Source organism: Babesia bovis, chromosome 3 (genome assembly GCF_000165395.2).
Source record: "Babesia bovis T2Bo chromosome 3, whole genome shotgun sequence".
Classification (NCBI taxonomy): Eukaryota; Apicomplexa; class Aconoidasida; order Piroplasmida; family Babesiidae; genus Babesia; species Babesia bovis.
The window spans coordinates 295001-307354 of NC_010575.1; the positions used below are offsets into that span (position 1 = coordinate 295001).

At 46.6% G+C, this 12354-nt stretch overlaps 4 protein-coding genes across 4 annotated transcripts; 2 read left to right on the top strand and 2 right to left on the bottom strand.

Annotated features, from left to right (window-relative positions):
• The first annotated feature begins 579 nt into the window (after positions 1-579).
• On the top strand, positions 580-4086 carry BBOV_III001270 (variant erythrocyte surface antigen-1 beta subunit). The gene is made up of 12 exons (XM_051767474.1): positions 580-629; positions 699-1015; positions 1058-1156; positions 1194-1406; positions 1451-1546; positions 1584-2102; positions 2192-2380; positions 2421-2687; positions 2794-3090; positions 3193-3240; positions 3302-3622; positions 3787-4086. Exons 1-12 carry the CDS (start codon positions 610-612, stop codon positions 4065-4067), a joined length of 2667 nt encoding a protein of 888 aa, XP_051623393.1. The 5' UTR covers positions 580-609; the 3' UTR covers positions 4068-4086.
• On the top strand, positions 3916-8803 carry BBOV_III001280 (variant erythrocyte surface antigen-1 alpha subunit). The gene is made up of 4 exons (XM_051767870.1): positions 3916-4056; positions 4138-4305; positions 4808-4873; positions 4946-8803. The coding sequence occupies exons 1-4, from the start codon at positions 3939-3941 to the stop codon at positions 8755-8757; spliced, it is 4164 nt and encodes a 1387-aa protein (XP_051623394.1). The 5' UTR covers positions 3916-3938; the 3' UTR covers positions 8758-8803.
• A 628-nt stretch (positions 8804-9431) lies between these two features.
• On the bottom strand, positions 9432-10008 carry BBOV_III001285 (uncharacterized protein). Its single transcript, XM_051767688.1, has one exon. It carries the CDS (start codon positions 9913-9915, stop codon positions 9742-9744), a length of 174 nt encoding a protein of 57 aa, XP_051623704.1. The 5' UTR covers positions 9916-10008; the 3' UTR covers positions 9432-9741.
• A 1070-nt stretch (positions 10009-11078) lies between these two features.
• Positions 11079-12305, bottom strand: BBOV_III001290 (putative integral membrane protein). The gene has a single exon (XM_001611214.2). The coding sequence runs from the start codon at positions 12263-12265 to the stop codon at positions 11129-11131; it is 1137 nt and encodes a 378-aa protein (XP_001611264.1). The 5' UTR covers positions 12266-12305; the 3' UTR covers positions 11079-11128.
• Between the last annotated feature and the right edge of the window lie 49 nt (positions 12306-12354).

Below are 12354 nucleotides of genomic sequence, written 5' to 3' on the forward strand. Positions count from 1 at the left end.
GCCCACCTGGAGTGGCTCGGGTCGTCGGTGTTGTTGTGGTCGGCGACGAAGTCACCGACGTGTTTTCGGAACAACGGCTCGGACCCCGGGGTTACCCGGGGTGGGGCTTAGTACCCAGGGCCCCATTACACAGGGGCGCCGAAGGCGCGCTGGGGGGTAGTAGGGTTAGTATTAGTTGGGGACGGATGTGGTGATATAGTGTTATTGTCTAGTGCTATATAGGGGCGCGCCCGTGGAGGAGTGGTAATTGGAGTGTGAGTGAGGGGGCGCGCTATAAGGGTCTTAGGAGGGGGTTATGGTAGGGGTGTGGTGAGAGGGTTGAGGAGTGGTGGGAAGTAGGAAGGGAGGAGGAGGGTGGAGAAAGGAGGGAGTAGGAGTAAGAGGGGTTGAGGTAGAGAGGGACAGTAGATGTTTAGTGGTACTTTTATTTGAATGGTACTGGTGTTTCCAGTGAAAGGTTCATAGAGTTGTAGTAGCAATGTTGTTAAAAGTTTAGTCGCAGTGTTGGTAGAGGTCTATTAGCGCTTCTACGTAAAAGGTAGCAATGTTTTAGTGACACTTTTAGTGAAAGTTTTATGGAAAGTTAGCAGCACTTTTGGTAACAATCTGATGGCACTTCTACGTAAAATGTAGTGACACTTTCAGTAGCACTTTTAATTAAAAACTTCTAGCTGTTCGGGGTAGTATGGTAGTAACAGCGCTGCCAGTACTACCTGCTCTGGTGGCACCGAGGTCATAAGGACACTGATAGACCAGTTGGCACTGGGACTACAGAAGTGGGTTGGGTGGAAGGATAAGGAAGATGAGTGTTGTCTGAAGGGGGATAAAGGAATAGGAAAGAAATGTAAATGTAGTACTGGTGGTGTTAGCGGGTGTTGTAGTACTAGTAGTGGTACTACTTGTCATCAGTGTAGCAAGTGTGGTACCACTGCTAGTGGTCCTGACCAAAAATGCTACCAGTCGGCATATAGCAAGACGGAAGCCCTATGGACTACCATAGTCAATGGTACCAAAGGTAAGTAGCCATTGGTAGTCATGTGGAGTAATCCTGTAGTAGGTAGTGCCGGAGGAAGTGGATCGGCTGGTAGTGCAGTAGGTGGTAAAGGTGGTAGTGGTGTAGCTGCTGCCACTGCAGACCCAATTAGAGCCGCCCAGGGTACGTTATTATGGCAATACTACCGACAGTACTACAGAGGTCCACCTCCTGGCCCGTATTTTCCTAGGGTCAGTATGTCTCATCTGGAGTGGACTCAGTCAGTTGGGGTTCCTAACTGGAAGTGGGAGTGATCCGAGGTGGTCAACAAGTAGTTTGCACAAGATAGATGACGCTGACCAGGCCGGTCTCGGCTCATTCATGGCGGCCATGGGCTATGACCTGGATAGGTTGAATCAGGGGAGTGGTACAGGTAAGTACTGCCTAGGGTAGTCATGTGGACTTATGGTGTAGTAGGTCAGAAAGGAGAGTTTGTGCAAAAACTGTTGAATGGAGAGCAACCTGCTAAGGACGGGATTAAGTGGAACGAATTCAAGAATGGCACTAGCAAGGGTAAGTCCACTTCCTCTATAGTACCAATGTACCCTAGACAGTGTAGCTGAGTACTACAGCACTATCTATGGTGCAGCTAGTGCTGGCAAGGACAAGAAAACAGAAGACATTTGTAAGGAGTACCCCCTATTGGTACTCCACATCCTGGCCAGTGGGTACTTCAGGGCAGGCAGTGCCGGGGCGAAGGGAGTGACTACGCCGGCTTCGCCGGCGCCACCAAAGAAGCCCGATACTGAAACTACCAAGAAAGACGATACACCCAGGAAACCACGTACAATCCGTGAGATCCTCTACTGGCTAAGTGCGTTGCCCTATAGTGAGAAGTACAAGGGACTGGTAGGGAGGATGGGAGATAAGTATCCAAAGAAAGAGACTAATCCACAGGAAACAGTGGAACAGATAGAACTCTACAATGATAGCAGTACTTCTGTCAGTACCACTCTCCAGCGTAAGGACATTACCCACTACCTACTGGCCGCCTGTGGCTACTGCCCACTGGTACTCATCGGTATCCAGGGGACCATAGCTACCAGTGGCAAAGAGAGTGCTACACAAGGTAAGTACATTATTCTAGTGCTATATATAAGGGCGCCATGGGCGCAACGGTGTCTCTAGGGGTAGTCATGTGGACTTATGGTGTAGTAGGTGCAGGAGGAGCTGGTGCTGGTGCTGACCAGAAGAAGTGTCCCAATCATAGTAAAGACCGTAATTATAGATGTACCCTTGAAGACGCCAACAAGGCACCGGCCACTCCCCAGGCACAGTCTTCCACTAGTGAACTCCAGCCCGGTGAGGTCTGCTACGGCGGGTACCACCTGGAAGTCTCCAAGTTTGGTAAGTACCCATGAGTACCACTTCCTAACACTCTGTGTAGGCCCCCTCCATGGGATGTACGCCAATGGGCTCTTTGGCTTCCAGATGGAGATTAGTCCCGCCCAGTGCCTGGACCAACTGAGGATATATGTCTACCACTGCTTCTACCAGCTCTATTTCCTGAGGAAGCAATGCAGTACTGCTGTGGAAGGGGGAGTAGGAGGAGGGAGCTCAGTAGTGCTGGGCTGGCAGAGTTGTAGGTATGGTAGTGGAGTGAATCCAAATGCTGGAGTGAACATTTCATCGTCTTGGTTATGTGAAACACAAGGTAGGTCTTACTACAGACACTATGGGAACGCCATGTGGATAATAGAGAACATTATCAGTGTCTTATATGGCGCGCAACCGTGCCATATGGATTCATGGTGTAGCAGGTGGTACGGACTGTCAGTGCAAGAAGAGCGCCAGTCATAAATCACCACTGATGTACTTCTTGTGTGATGCGTTGGGTTCCATGGCATGCAAAAAGACAATAGGCAAGAGTTCCGATAGTGAGACGAATCCCTATCCGGATATCGAGGATCATATGAACAAATCGGTAGATTCTAATGGAAAAGAACAGGGTCCACACCGAGACTATCCTCAGTTATGCCCTGTCCCAATGGGTTGGAGTAATGAAAGTACTGGCAGTAGCACTAGCGGTGGCCAAGTCAGAGTGAACCACTTCAAAGGTACGTCCCAGTACTCTATATGGCACCCCTAAGGCACTGTATATACACTAGGGGCACCCCCTGGGCGCCACAGTAACCAATAGTGACTCATGGTATGCACAGATTTAACCCAGACGCATAAGACAGGGACACTGACCACTATTCCACCAGGTACGTCCCACCCTAGTATATAAGGGCGCCTTCGTAGTCACATGGACTCATCGTGTAGCAGGCAAAGAGAAGTACCCTGCCCACTGCACTGGGAATACACTGTCACATCTCCTGGAATACTACTGTGACCCAGGAAAGTGCCAGAGTGGCACCCTAGTGGTACTACTGAGACTGCTGGCATGTATCACTCCCACGGTGCCACGGACACTGGGTGACCTCTTTGGGTTCTATTACTATATAGTGTACATTGAAGGACAAAGTGGTGGAGGACAGCAGGGAGTGCATGAGAAGCTAGTAGAGTTCGAGAAGGAATCTAAACTGCACATGCCGTCTATTGGTGGTGGTCCTGATGCAGTGGTCGAGGCACTGACAAAGTGGAACGGTAAGTATACATACAGGGAGTAGTACTTGTCTAGTGCTATAGGGGCGCGCCGTATAGAGATAGTACCTGACAGTGTCCGTTAGGGTGGCGCGCTGTGGTAGTGTATAGGGTAGTGATGTAGTGTAATGGAGTAGTACCACTGACAGTGACTCATGGTGGTGTAGGTAATAGTAGTAGTGCTGTTGGTGGTGCATGCCAGCACAAAGCCGATGGAGGCTCCCTAAAGACCCTCTATGGATGCAGTAATGGAAAAAACAACTGTTGTCAATACCTCTCTCCTCTTAGTGGCCAGCAGTATGGGCAGTTGAGTCCAGCGATGGCCGGGACCTACCTGTCATGGTTGGTCTATTTGATAGGGGAGTTCCAGGGAGGGCTGAAGGGGTTGAAAGGGGAGTTTCAGGGGATTAGTTGCACAGAAGCAGAGTGTAAAAATGGTAAGTTCTAGGGCCTATAGGGCGCGCCTATGGAGAAGGGGCGCCTTCGGCGCAACCGTGTCATATGGATTAATGGTGTAGTAGGTGCGGCAGGAGCTGTTCCTGGATGTGGTGGTGGACAGTGCCAAGCAGGAACCCATGGTAAACCCTGCGATGGTGGTGACGGAGTATGTAAATGCACCTCTGTGGTATCATGTACCGGGGTACTGCCGGTGTTGTACAAGTATGGGTTCGGGTATGGTGATGTCAGTAAGTTGCACCCTGCTGGAGGTAAGTTGTAGTATAGTAGTATGGATGGTGTAGTGGTAGTGTAGTACCAGTTTTGGTAAAAGTTTCACAAAAGTTTAGTACTACTTTTGCTGAAAGTTTAGTATAAAAGCAGTAGCTGTTAGGGGTGGTGTATGAGGTCTATGATTTTTTTGGTCTCTACATAGTGACAACAAAGTGTTAACTATCTGTTGATATCCGCGATTGATATAGACCGTGCCCTGCTACATCTCTACCAATTACAATACACTCTCACCAACACCATTACCTTTATTCTACCCACCACTATATACACTTCCCCCTCACAATGGTCAGTTAAGTGGGGGCACTATATATGTTAGAGTTACCCTGGTGGGGTTTATAGAGTATGGGGGTGATAGGGTACTGTAGAGACACTGATATAGAATGCACGTCATATTGAAAGTACCTGACACTGTCCGTTACAGTGGCGCGCCCAGTACTATGTAGACTCACCCCCGTACAGAATGCATATGTGGCCTGGCGGCGGCAGTGACTGACCTACTGCAGTCAGTAGAACTCGAGTACAATGGTAAGTACCTAGTACTAGAGTAGTACTATCTAGTACCACTACTGGTATACAGTACCTCATGGTGTCCTATAGGCTATCAAGGCGAAGCCAAGGACAAAGGCGCCTCTCAAGAGGAGGTCACTAATCGCCTCAATGGACTATTCTCCCTAGTCCAGGGACTAGGTGGTACTGCAGTGGTACGGACCTATATAGACCAGCTGGCACAGGTACTCAGTGCACTCGTTGGGTGGAGTAGGATAGTGCAGTGTGAGAAGGGCAGTGGCTGCGGTGGCAATCCACATGGCAAAGGGAAGTGCGAGTATCTGAAGGATTTGACGCCTAACGATATGTCATGTGGAAAGTGTGGGTGTCTTAAGGTAGGCCCTGACAATCATCACCTGGGCAGGGGGTGTACAAAGTGTGATGGAGACAAGTGTGGCAATACTGGTAGTGGTGGTGGATGTCAGTGTAAGTGCAAAGATGGTACCTGTACCAGGGCTGGTGATGCTGTAGACAACTGCAAATGTGACCGAAGATGTTGCTGTACCATTGATACATATAGATCGGCATACAGAGGAAGATACAGCTCTGAGTCATACGTAGAAGGAACAATCACTGCATACCGAGAATGTATGTGGAATTCATCGACAAATACTCCCACTCGTCACCAATGTGCCCGTATCCTACTAGGGTCAGTATGTCTCATTTGGAGTGGACTTACTTATATGTATTGGACTGGTAAGTGGGCCAAGGGTAGCCCCCGGTGGAACAATCACATCCTGGACGGTAGTGGTCTAGATGATGGCACACTATCCCAATGGCTTCAGGCCCTAGGGTTTCCTAAAGGGATGTTGAACAATAGTGGGCCAAAGAATAGACTAGATAAGGTCATATGGGATGGGCTTAGGGATATGCTTTTCTTGGGATTCCTGGAGCCTAGTGGTCTCAGTGGTGATGATGTCAAGGACGAAAATGGCAATACAGCGAGAAGTCCTTTCGGTATGAATTACGCTGGATTTGTACATACTGCACATAGGGATTCATTCAACACTGATCAAGCTACTGTCTTCCCTAATGGTACTAGCTCTAGTACTACTGACACTAACCTCCACAAATGTGGTGCCTTGTACAAGCTCTATATTCTATCATGTGCCTATTTTACCGGGTTACAGAACAAGGCTGCGCCGAAGGCGGACAATAGAACCCCTAGGACAATCCGTGAGATCCTCTACTGGCTTAGTGCATTGCCCTATAGTCAGGCATATCCAAAGATACTGAAGCATGGTAAGGATAGACTCACAGAAGTACTCAAGAAACCCGGAGAAACTGAATCTGGTACTGACAATGACCAGAAACAACTCGCCTTTCACCAAACAGGCCGCACAGCACCCATTACCGTTGATGAATTCAACCTGTTTGCTCACTTCCAAGCAGTGACCCAGTACTGCCCACTGGTCCTCATAGGTATCCATGGTGGACTAGGAAAAGGCACTAACAACACCAAAGAACCTGCCATTCACTCCCTGTATGCCAACTCTCACTTCTCCTTCACCTACCCAGAAGTTAAGATTCAAGCATACAACCAGGTGGTACACTACATTAGGGCTCTATTCTATCAACTCTATTTCCTTAGGAAGCAATGTGCAGTTAAAGTGGCTCTAGGAGGGAAGTGGCGTGAATGTAGGTATGGTCATGGAGTGGTGTCCAAGGGGGTAATTAGCTGGATGTGCCTGGGGTGTGACCCCATGGAACATGATAGGAATTATAGGGTGGAGAATATGAAGAAGGGATTGGATGGGGTAGTAAATAAGCTAAAGGCATTGGAAGGGAAGGATAAGGGGGCTGTAGATGGGGTGATGGAGTTGAGAAAGGGACTTGAGGCGGCAAAGTCACTATTGGATGCAATAGGTCAGGTAGTGGTACAATTGGGTAATGCCCAGGAGAGGTTGGATACGGGAAAGTCAGATCTAGACGGAGTGATGAAGGCACTAAAGAAAGTATTTTCAGAGGTGAATAATGGAAGTGATCTAAAGGATGTACTACAGAAGGTACTAGGGGAAAAGTTGTGTGAGAAGGTGGGGGCACTAGAGAAGGCGGGTGGACTAAAGGATGCTAAGGCTAAGGCTACAGAGGCACTAAAGGCGGCTAAGGAGGCAGTAGAAAAGCAGAACGGTACTGATGTTGATCCATGTAAGAACCTAGTGAGTGCTGCTATCCATGGGTTACACAAGGCATTGGTGCTATTGAAGGAGGGAGTGAAGAAGCAGATAGAGGACAGGACAGATCAACTACTGAAAGCAAAAAAGAATCTATCGCATGTATTTGCAGTAGGTGTATCGGTTGATGAAGAGTACACCACACTGCTCAATGCCATTAACCAGCTTATCTCCCTATGCACCTCTCCCAAGTGCCCAGGATGTAAAGACCACGCCAAGAAGTGTGGTCAACCATCAAATCCCACTGTCTGTCAGACCTGCCTCCAACCCACTACCACTGGTGTCCCCTCCCCCCTCCAGGCATTCCTGGAAGACAGGTTGCCAGGGTTTAGTTGTGATGTAGTACGAGACATAGAGGACCCGGACAAGTACCCACCTGCTGCATCCCACTTAGGACACTGTAATGGCTCAGGTCAGTGCTGTCCACTGCCAATGGGATTTAGAAATCAATTCTATAGTGGCAGCATCGGTGATATGACTGGCTCAAGACTCTATGGCATCCTATACTTCTTCAGTAACGAGAACATGATGCAATCATGTGTCTATAGGCTAGTCAGGGTAACTTCCGCACTCAGTGCCACTACACCACAGGTATTGGGTGATGTATTCGGGTTCTTTAGGGGAGGTGTAGGAAATAAAGAGGAGGGAAAGAACCAGAGTGGACAGCAGAAGAACTGTGATCACACAGGGGATCCAAGTGGATCTTATGATGAGAACAAGGACAAATACTTTTGCGGTTGGTGTGCCTCTGGGTTACGGGAAGAGGTAAAGAAGATAGAGTGGATACCCAATGGGAACAGTACTCCAGGAGGGCACTACATGGACAAAGTCGGTAAAGCGCTAATAGGTATTAAGGGAGAGAAAAACGATGGTAGTGGTGCTCTAAAGTCCAGTGCTGCTACTGCCAATACCTCCCTCTCAAGACTCACTGAGAACTGCCAGTACCTCTCCCCCCTAACAGGTGAACTCTATACCGCAGTGAGTGCCACTTTCGGTGGAACATACCTCTCATGGGTACTGTACCTATCAGATGCACTTCATTCAGGACTAGAGTCACTTGCTAGTGAGTTCAAGCAAATTGAATGCCGTGGCTGTAAGGGACAGTGTGACCCCAATAAGTGCAAGAAGGGAAGTCATGGTACCAATGGTGGTGGACAGTGTGGATGCCAATCAATCGTATCATGTACTGGGGTGCTACCAGTACTGTATAGACATGGATTCAGCTATGGTAATCCATTCAATCTGGAGGGGTACCACCAGAGGGATGGAAAGACGGATGGACAGTATGACATTGAAGATAAGAAGAAAGAGCGTACTAAGCAGTGCCATCAATTCTTGGACAGTCTCAGTGCAGTGATTGACAAGAACAAGCAGGACACATCTAAGGTCGCCTCTCAGAATCATCCCCTGACAGAGCTACTAAAGCAGGTCGGCAAGCTCCAACACGACATACGGCTCCCCTGGATCTTTGTACTGACCATAGCCTGGCTAGTAGCGGTACTCTACCTAGCATTTGGTGCCATATGGCCACTGGACTGGACACATATGAGGTCACATTGGTTACGGGGTGGAGCACACCAGTGGCAGTCTATGTGGTATAAGGTGATGACGGGACGGAAGGGAAGAGTAGTGCTGGAGGGGGTGGAAAATTTTGGTCAATGTTTAGTAGTGCTTTTAGTAATGTTTTAGTATCATGGTTAGTAAATGTTTAGCAAGGTAGTGGTAGAATTTTTGGGTAGAGTAATATGTGTAGTAGTACCTTTTGGCGACTACATAGTAACTGCTAACTCTCTGTCTCACCTCCCCTTATCCTGCACAAAGGTGTATTTAGTGGGGCCATAATTTATCTTGGAGTTACCCTGGTGGGGTTTATAGAGTATGGGGTAGTGTAGTGGTGGGGCACTTGCTGGTGGCTTGAAAAGTGGGTTTGGCAGATGATAGGCACAGATCTCTTCCAATCACAGTCTATAGTCCAATTAGGAAGGATCTTACAATTTAATTTCAGGGCTCCTGCAGTGATTACTGTGGATATCCTGATAGAGGTAGTGATATGTACTAGTCTAGAGTGTAATGGACAGGGTGGTATACATATTGTAGTAATAACAATGGATGTTACGGTGGGCCAGTTTTCTGAAGCAAAGTCACTTCCATGGGACATTATGGATACGGTGGTTAGTATGTTGTACCATACTGGGCTATTACCGGGGAATCACAGAGTAGTGTATGTATGCTAATGACCAGTGTTGTTAAAGTAGTAGTATAGGGTGTTATTGGGCGTAATGGACGTTATTGTTGGTTAATATATAGATAAACAGTGTGGCACAATGGAGGAGATGTATTAGGGTAGTGTGGTAGAGAAGTGTATAAACTGACATTATAATAACTTCGTTTTCATTAAGGTAGTCCAAGATTGGTGATTTACCAAAGGAGACCAGAATAATGTGCACGTCTCAAACTCTGACTTTTCTCACTCAATGAAATAAACTTCCTAATACGTTTTTCTACCACGGGCAATATTGCTTTGCTAGAGTTATTTGGCACATTCATGGCCAAAGGCCATGGCAACCTGTCCAGAAGATGTTTTCTATTTTCCGGCTTTGGTAACAGATACCATTCAACAGAGTACTTGGGTGGCTCTGCTGCCTCAGTGTTTTCTTGTGCCTTGGTAATCTCTTATTGCAGTACTTCCACAGGTTCAGTGCCATGTTCCTCTTTCTTATTGAAAAATCTGCTTAAGAAAGACTCCTTCTTGGATTGTTCCTGGGCTACATCAGTAGAAGTGGCCGTAACACAGAACCCGTATGCCGATACTAGACAGATCTTCCATAACATGTTGAAGGCTATCATTTTGTTACAGTCACTGGAGACTGGGATTCTTAATGGAGCATCTACAGTTGTTATCACGCCCCATCCATAGTACAGTTGCCCCAAAGTTAGGGGTTGCTCTTCAGTGCAGTTCTCTACAATGGTTGTATTATGTAATTGCTGTTACATGAAGTGATGAATTCAACGGACGTCACATGTCGATACTACAACAGACCTTATGGCAATATACCCGAGACATTACAGTAACATTACAATAAACTTCCCATATAGTGATATATTACAATACTATTGTATGCTTCCAATGATTATATTGTTCATTTGTTATTCATTGCAAATAGGGGATTATCCTATTTGCATGCTGCCAGCCAGTTATATACACATGTGCTATATGACGTATGTATATAAGTGGGTTACCCTAGAGCGCTCTGTAATTCCAATAGACTCCAGGAATGTAGGCCCATTAAGAAGGCTTACTGGTACCTACCCATTAGACACTAATGAATTCCTATCTATTGATGAATCACTAGTTCCCATGTTAACTACACTACCCATGTAGACTGCAGTTACATAGTCATTGTATCCCGTGTTCATCCTTAGATTCATCTATTGTTTACCGAATAACGTACAACAATGTTAGTTCTTCATGTTTATAATATCATTTCTCCTTGATAGTCACAGAAACACTACATGTAAATGTGGAATATCACTAAGTACTATGTAGTGCCCTTTTTGTACTTCCCCTTAAGGCATCTTTGAAAGCTGCGTTTACAGTATCTCGGCTAGCAAGGTACATCAGTAAAGCAATACATATAGCTCCAATAGCTGCCACAATGCATCCCCAATATTTCGAGACATCATCCTTAGCTTGGTATATCATGACTGCTACAACAGCTACCACAATGACAATAACCACTATGCATAGTCCCGCTATGCACCACGGGTTGTCCAGGAACCAGTCGTGGTGTTTGGGCAGTACTGTAGTCTCCATTGTGAAGTGAGAAATTGTACTTAGTGTAACTCAATAGTAGTGCAGTATTACTCTACAATACTACTATATATACACTACTGCTATTTGATGGCTATTGTTGCATTAGATCAGTAATATGTGAATACTACACTATATAGTATGAATTATACAAATTTCGCTTACACAGTGGATGTTCCAATTCATATTGGGCCACCCAAAGTTGGGCCGTCCAATCTAACAGGTGGCAGCACTCAACGGTGCCCACCACTATGATTCCTTTGCGATATCAGTGTCTGCTGCAGTGTTTTCAGCAGTGTCTGTACCATTCAAATTCTTCTTCTTGGGGAAACACCATGTAAGTAGACCACATCGGTATGCATACCACAATGTCGGTACCATCAGTACCATTGAGTAGCCCAGGAGGGTGTATGACATATCACCTAGTCTGTTTCGATGATCCTCCGTACTTGCCATTGCCATTGCTACCAGTGCTATCAGTATTACAACTGCTGCTAATATCCCGAAGCACATGCAATCCTTGGGCCAGTAGAATACCCTTTTATACTCCAGGCAGTACAAGGTAATGCCTAGGGCCAATAGATGAACCGATAGGAGGGGACACCCTGTAGTAATGAGTAATACTGAGCCGCCGCCTTCATCTTCATCCTCACTAGCACTCTTGGGAACTGCCACAGCCAATATAGAGGCCACTGCAAGTGTTGATGCTATTAATGCCACTACTTCCAATACAGTATACGGTAGCTTTAGTATAGTGTTCCATATCAATGCCATGGCATAACACTGAGTACAGGGTACTGCCATGTTACCAAGGTAGCTTATAGTATGCATTACGGTACCTGCTTTATTGTCGTCAATGCGTCGACTATAGTCGTAACCGTCTTCCTCAACAAACCGTATCAGTGATACCGTTACTGCCAGAACTACTAGTACGACTAGCACTAAAACTATTGCACTACCATAGCAAATGTACTGGCTTTTGCAACATGGTCTACAGAATAGGTTACACTTCCATCCACAGTATAGGGTACCACCTAGTATACCCAGCAGTACTACTGCAACAGCGTAAATGGGATGTGTCGATTTGATGAATAAAGAATTCCAAAGACCCCAACCCTGTCGCTCCAATACCACTGCCATTACCTGTAGTACTACTAGTAGTGCCAGTAGCATCCAGTGGTACCAGGTCATTGGTTGTACTAGATACCCAGCATTTTTGCATTGCCACAAACAGACACCTAGCAACACAATAGAGAGTGTAGTGGTAGTGGGTATTGCTGTAGCGTTGCCTGCGTCTATCAGGGACACCAAGAAACCCAGTGCCTGGCAGCACAAGTAGAGCCATAGAAGGACCAGTACTATAGTAGTACAGTTAGTTATATCCATGATATCCTAGGAATCTACTATGTAGTACTTATAAGTAGTGATTTACTCACGATATCCTGGGATTCCATGGTAGCACTAGGGTGGTACTC

Coding starts and splice junctions, on each gene's coding strand:
- BBOV_III001270 (XM_051767474.1), top strand. CDS start 610: ATGGCACTTCTACGTAAAAT. Junction 1,016..1,057: donor CATAGTCAATGGTACCAAAG/GTAAGTAGCCAT, acceptor ATCCTGTAGTAG/GTAGTGCCGGAGGAAGTGGA. Junction 3,091..3,192: donor CAGAGTGAACCACTTCAAAG/GTACGTCCCAGT, acceptor TGGTATGCACAG/ATTTAACCCAGACGCATAAG.
- BBOV_III001290 (XM_001611214.2), bottom strand. CDS start 12,265: ATGGATATAACTAACTGTACTACTATAGTACTGGTCCTTCTATGGCTC.
- BBOV_III001285 (XM_051767688.1), bottom strand. CDS start 9,915: ATGATAGCCTTCAACATGTTATGGAAGATCTGTCTAGTATCGGCATAC.
- BBOV_III001280 (XM_051767870.1), top strand. CDS start 3,939: ATGGCCGGGACCTACCTGTCATGGTTGGTCTATTTGATAGGGGAGTTC. Junction 4,306..4,807: donor GTTCGGGTATGGTGATGTCA/GTAAGTTGCACC, acceptor ACCCCCGTACAG/AATGCATATGTGGCCTGGCG. Junction 4,874..4,945: donor AGTAGAACTCGAGTACAATG/GTAAGTACCTAG, acceptor GGTGTCCTATAG/GCTATCAAGGCGAAGCCAAG.